Source organism: Cystoisospora suis (assembly GCF_002600585.1).
Source record: "Cystoisospora suis strain Wien I chromosome Unknown contig_5386, whole genome shotgun sequence".
Taxonomy (NCBI): domain Eukaryota; phylum Apicomplexa; class Conoidasida; order Eucoccidiorida; family Sarcocystidae; genus Cystoisospora; species Cystoisospora suis.
The window spans coordinates 1-5,880 of record NW_027158176.1 but is presented as its reverse complement, the minus strand read 5'-3'; the positions used below and the strand labels follow the sequence as shown (position 1 = coordinate 5,880).

Sequence of the window (5,880 nt, the reverse complement as noted above, 5' to 3'; positions counted from 1 at the left end):
ATGTATGAATATGTATGTATGTGGAGTTCATGTATATTCTTTTCGTAGGGGACGCCGTTGGATTGTGGAACTTGATTCCTGTCTCGCTAGGAAGAGAGTGTCTTTCTAAACAACCCCATGAGGAAAGACGCAAGTGAAATTTTTCTCTCGTACTTGACATGATGCGGTGTTTGTTGCGCGTGCATGCATGCATCGTCTATCACTAGGTCTCTACTATCCAACATATATACGTAGGCGTACATAGGCATACGTACATAGACATACACACATCCATATGTACATACACAGATGCACATGTATACATACATACCTCTGCATACATACAACATAGAAAGGCATACAGTACATGTTGTGTTGATTGACTTCAATCTTTCTTTGTTTTCTCTGCTGTTTAGAGTGACATGCCTACTTCTAGACTTTCATTCATCCCTATTCACCCACGTCTTTCCCCTACTTTCATCTCTTCACTCTTCTCAGATCAGGAGATCTGCCCCTCTACATAGTGTGATCGAAGGATCACCTTAATGCCTTTCTGTTCTCTTCCTTCCTTTCTAAACGTTTGACACCACAGCAGTGAAGAGATGAATGTATTTCTCTCTCTCTCTCTCTTTTTTCTCTGTCTTGTTTGGACGACCAACGACCAGGTATTTCGCCTGTTCCACCTGCAATGAATTCTTCCTCCTCCTCTTCTACGACGCACCATAGATCAGGAGGAGGCCGTCCCTCTCCTCAAGACGCAGCGCCAGCAGGAGGAGGAGGTGTCCCTCCTCTCTCATCAGCTGCGGCGGGCGTCATGCCTCCTCCTCCTCCTTCAGGGGGGGGTGCCGTAGTTTATCCACCTTCAAATTCACAGCAGACTTCTTCATCTCGACCCCAAGGTCGAATTCTACGTGAGAGAAGGTAAGAAACTTTTCTTCTCTTCCTTACTGACTCTTCGTAGATCTGTGTCTTGATATATGCGGGTCATCCAACTGCTGTTGTATATCCAATTCTCCTCCTGTGTATCTAGCCTTGATATGTCGGTATTTCTAGGCTGGTGCATGCGAAGTCTTCATGTCTCTCTACATAGATCTGTATATCATCTCTGTCTACTCCTGTATGAAGTCACGTCTGGTATGTATGTGTATGCATGTGCATATAATATACCTATGGACAGTCGTCTGTTTGAGAAGACAGATTGAGAAGACAGATGAAGGTCTCCTCGGGTCTTGCTTGCATAGAAGCGACCGTCTTCTCCTCCTTCTTCTCTTTTTTCTCCCTTCCTTGTCCTCGTTGTTTGGTGTTCGTGCCTCTCTGCATGCCATGCTTCTTCTTCTTGGAGGGGTAGATGAAATAAATCTTTTTCTTTTTGTTTCTCAGAGTGACAATACAGAGAGATATCCCTACCAACAGTGTACAAGTACACTCCCTTCTTAACCATCTTTACATGAGATTTCTTTCTCACTCTTTCTTTCTTTCTTTCTTTCCAACTCAGAGAACCTCCTAAGATTCAGGCGGCTACCAATCCGTTTGGGTTTGCTCCCCCTCCTTCTTCTCTCTCCACTAATAACGGGATTGATGCATAAGGTCGTCTTATAGACGGGGTTCCTCTACAGGGAGCAGGATGCATGCAGAGAGGCAAGGTGTTGATACATTCAATCTAAACCGGAGAAGCAGGAAGAACAATACACAAAGAAAAGAAGTTTTGTGTGCACATGCGTTAAGGAGGAAGAAAACCTTTCGACCTATATCTTCTTCTAAGGGTATACAAGAAGTAGAAGAAGGATAGATCTATCTCTGTATCTTTCTATATCTATATGTATGAATCTATCCTTTATAGACATATGCGTATCTAATTATGGTTCAAGAGATCGTTTGTTTCCTTTGTAACTAGCATGTCTACTTCTCAGTCATTAGGCTTCTCTATTCATATATCTATAAGATAGATTTCTCAGGTACGATGATGGTAAGAGAAAGAAGAGAGAAAGAGGAGAGAAAGAGAGAGGAGGTCGTCTTTTTAAGAGTTCCTCGCAGTCGTGGTTTCTCGATTTCTTCTTGGTAGAATAGGGTGGCCGTCTACATATTGCTTGGACGTATATTTTACACAGGTCTATATAGCAAAGAATGTGCGTGTATATGAATAGAGACCTCATGAGATGTCGATGAAGATGATAAGAAGAGGAAGAAGACTTTGCATGATAGAGAGATCAAGTGTAGAGGTTTCTGTATAGGTTGGAGACACAAAGGTGGGATAGATGGGGAGGCCATGCATCCCTTCTCGATGATCTCCTCATCTACCTGTTTTTTCTCTTTTCTAGAGAAAGGAAGGAGTCTGCTCTGCCGTCTCTTTTGTGCTATTCTTTCCACGTCTTAGCCACGAGAGGATAGAAAGAGAAGGAGGCGATCATTGTATTGCCAGGGGGGGGGAGTGTACACAGATCTATGTGGGAAGAAACATAAATGAAGGAATGAATGGTCGTATGCTGAAGTGTATTGTCAGTGTATAGACACCGAGAGGAATGGGGGGGGATTTGAGGGGAAAAGGGAGAGAGGACAAGAAAGAGACACCTGTGCTTTATCTTCTCCCCCAGTAGTCGTAGGAGGAGGAAGAAGAAAAACGTCTATGATAGGGGGCGTATGTAATGACATCTCTCTGTCTCCAGTCTGTCTCTCTATCTTTAATCTATCTATCTACCTACCTTTAGTCTAGCTATCTATCTGTTTGTATCTAATCTGCCTATCTATTAGCTATTTCTCTGAATTTTCAGTAGAGTGTTTTATCTGTCGGGGTGCTCGATGACTTAAGAAGAGAGAAAAGGAGATAGGGGGATGAAACGCCGTGGCTTTCCTTTTCATGATCTTTTCTTCCATAGCCCAGATTTCATCCATGTGTGGTGCTTTAAGGTTGATGACATGGGTTATGCACACAAAAGACTTCTCATCTATCCCAGTCTTATCTAACTATGTATTCCTCTATCTCTGTCGATAGATCTCTCTTGTGTTTCTCGTCAAACCTCTCGTGTACATATCGATTCTTGTATATGCTTGTAGTCCATCTATAGGTCACCTCAGGGTGTGTATGGGAGAGCCTATCATACTCTGTGGGGGGCAAGCACATGCACCGTCGTATTGTATGGCTGCTTAGTTTACATGTGAAGGTGAGATGTGAGGAGAAACAGACAGATAGACGGAAAGAGAGAAAGAGTGCGAAAGAGCGAGGTATGTATGTGTATGTGCGTGTATTGTCGAGAGGACAGTCTTTGTCTCTGTGTGTATGTACACTTGGGAGTAGAGGCGCGAGTGTGTGAAAACAAGCTTCGGCCGTCTTTTCTACAGTCAAGAAGAAAGGGCCCAACAGATCAAAGAGTCTTCTCTATGTGTTTCATATCTATCGTGACGTGCGCTCTTCTTTCTTTCTTTTTGCCTGATCGGTATATTATGTCTTTCTCTAACGTTATCTGCATGCACGCGTCTGTCTTTAAGAGGGGATAGGAGGTCCATCTTGTAAATCTCCTGAGAAGCCGTCGTCTTATCAAGCCGCTGATCTCGTTCATGTATTTGAAATCTCCCCACATCTCGCTCGCTTTCTTATCGTGCACGTCTTTCTCCCTCTCTCTATTCTTCACACTCTATATGCACGTCTTCATATATATATGTATAGTAGATGTAGGCATATACACGAGAAGGTGTATGTGAAGCACGCATACGTTGTATTCCTTGTTTTATCTGTCCTTTCTCTCCGGTAGTGAAGGAGGAGAGAGATATCGATGAAAGAGCTTCTTCATATACGCTGCATGCAGTTCGTTTAGAAAGAAAGCTCTCAAGTCTATTTCCCTACGGCTCTTAGCCACAGTCTTCATCCTCGTTTTGAAGCGTCATTTTTCCTCTATCCGACCGTGAAGGTTTCCAGAGTGTAGATATAAGTCTGTGGATTGCCTTGTAGAGTTTCTCACACAGAGGGGGATTTCTGAAAGAACTCTTTTCGGGTGTATGTACATACATACACATTCATAGATCCACCTGGTGTCTGTCTCTTTCCTCGTGCGTGATCGCCAGCGTCACATCCTCACACACAGAGATAAGAAAGAAGTATTAACGTAATTCTTGAATTGTGACACCTGCTTTCGTGAGGTCGAAGAAACGCAAACGCATTCATTTCCTTCCCACGGTGAGAAGCTCGTTTCAAGAAAAGAAAGATATACCTATATACATACGACTTCCACAGTCGTGCATGCACAGACCATAGAGACCCTTCTAGAGTGCATCAGTCTTGTACCTTATCTCGTCTGAGTCCTCCCGATACTCTCCACGTGGGGGGGGGGTGTGAACGGTGAAGAAGCTTCTATGATGATAGTAGGCCGAGAGGTGTCGTAGTGAACAAGACCTCCTTATGTCTCTGTGTGAATCTCTATCTGCATATATACCTATATCGACTGATACCTGGAGTTGCTCTGTCCTTCTCTCTTCGTACATGTAGATCTACATGTACAGCTCTTTCTCTCTCTATTTGCATGCACGTACATATGCATATATGTGTGGGATAGATAGGATAGGATTCGCGCTATGATGGTGATAGAGAGGGAGACAGAGACTCTTTTCTTTCTTTCTTTCTTCTTCTTCTTCGGTTTTCATGAGAATTGGGAAGGAAGCCTAGGGATGAAAGAGAGAATGAGAGAGTGCGTTGTCCTAGAGGTTGGTTAATCTTTCGCCCTTTTCTTTTCTTCTTCATGATCTAACTTTTCTTTTCTATCCTTTCTTTCTCTTGTTCTTCTTCTTCTTCACTCTCATGGTGGGTAGACTAAGGAGGAGAGAACTTCGTCTCTACAATACGCGTCGGATGCAAAGAAAGAAAAACGATTCTTGCTTCTCTTCTCTTCTCCATTGAAAAGCAAACGACAGAATCCACGTATGAAAGTACAGAGAAAGACTGCGACTTGAAGAAGAGGAGTGATACACTGTATGCTTCTCTATAGCAGCGATGTAGACAACATATCTACGCTCCTCCATAAAGATATATCCAGCACTTAGATCCATTCTCTCGGCTGACTGCGTATAGAAGAGTACGTAAGGCTGTATGTATGAGAGTATCAGACCATTTATATGAAAATAGGTATCGATGCATCTAGATATACATAGATTCCTAAGGAGCGCCATAAATCGAATGAGAATAAAGTGCAGAGAACTCTTCTACCCTGGAGTGGGGGTGTCGTATCAACGGCCTGTCACGCCTTTTTCAAGGCAACTAAGAACGTCTCCTCTTTCAGACGTAACAGAAGAGTCACAGTCCATATAGATCTATGCATGAGAGTATCAGACCGCCTATGTAGATGTACGTATCTATGCATACGGAGAGAGGTTGGCGTATGCTGTGATGTGTCTCTTATTGATCGAGGAACGGAAGTGGGAAAGCGAGTAGGGGGAAGAAAGAGCTTGAAGCTTCAAGTGTTTTTTCTTGATGCTGTAAGGAAGGAGGAGAAGCTTTTAGACCCGAAAGTTCGATTCGATTCTTGCATGCAACAAAAAAGTTCTCTCGATCACAAAACCCTCGTCATGATGCTGCCGATGAGACATGCTCCTCTTGAGCGACATTTATAGATCGCCAGTCTGTCGCGTCGCTCTATCTTCATATATCTTTAATCTATCTCTCTATCTTCAATCTATCTATCTACCTATCCTTAATCTATCTTTATCTATCATTAATCTATGCTTGATCTATTCTTTTTCTTCTTGGAGTACTTCTTGTCTTCCGGTGTTCTTCTCTCTGTGTTGATAGGGTTCTTTCCTCCTCCCTGTTTTCTCCTATTTCTCACGACTGTCTTCGAGCTCATTCATCCATCAAAGGAAGCCACGGAGAGAAGAGATATGTAGGCTGGAAATAGATAGTATAGATGCCTACGCGGG

The 5,880-nt window shown here is 43.1% G+C and overlaps 1 protein-coding gene across 1 annotated transcript; it reads left to right on the top strand.

The window, feature by feature from the left end:
- The first annotated feature begins 643 nt into the window (after positions 1–643).
- Positions 644–5,854, top strand: CSUI_009183 (uncharacterized protein). The gene is made up of 3 exons (XM_068069299.1): positions 644–900; positions 1,475–5,439; positions 5,753–5,854. Exons 1-2 carry the CDS (start codon positions 668–670, stop codon positions 1,563–1,565), a joined length of 324 nt encoding a protein of 107 aa, XP_067918725.1. The 5' UTR covers positions 644–667; the 3' UTR covers positions 1,566–5,439; positions 5,753–5,854.
- The last annotated feature ends 26 nt before the right edge of the window (positions 5,855–5,880 follow it).

What these genes read in the sequence shown, in the direction of transcription:
- CSUI_009183 (XM_068069299.1), top strand. Translation starts at nt 668, where the DNA reads ATGAATTCTTCCTCCTCCTCTTCTACGACGCACCATAGATCAGGAGGA. An exon ending in CGAATTCTACGTGAGAGAAG is followed by an intron (nt 901 to 1,474) that starts GTAAGAAACTTT and finishes TTTCCAACTCAG; the next exon opens with AGAACCTCCTAAGATTCAGG.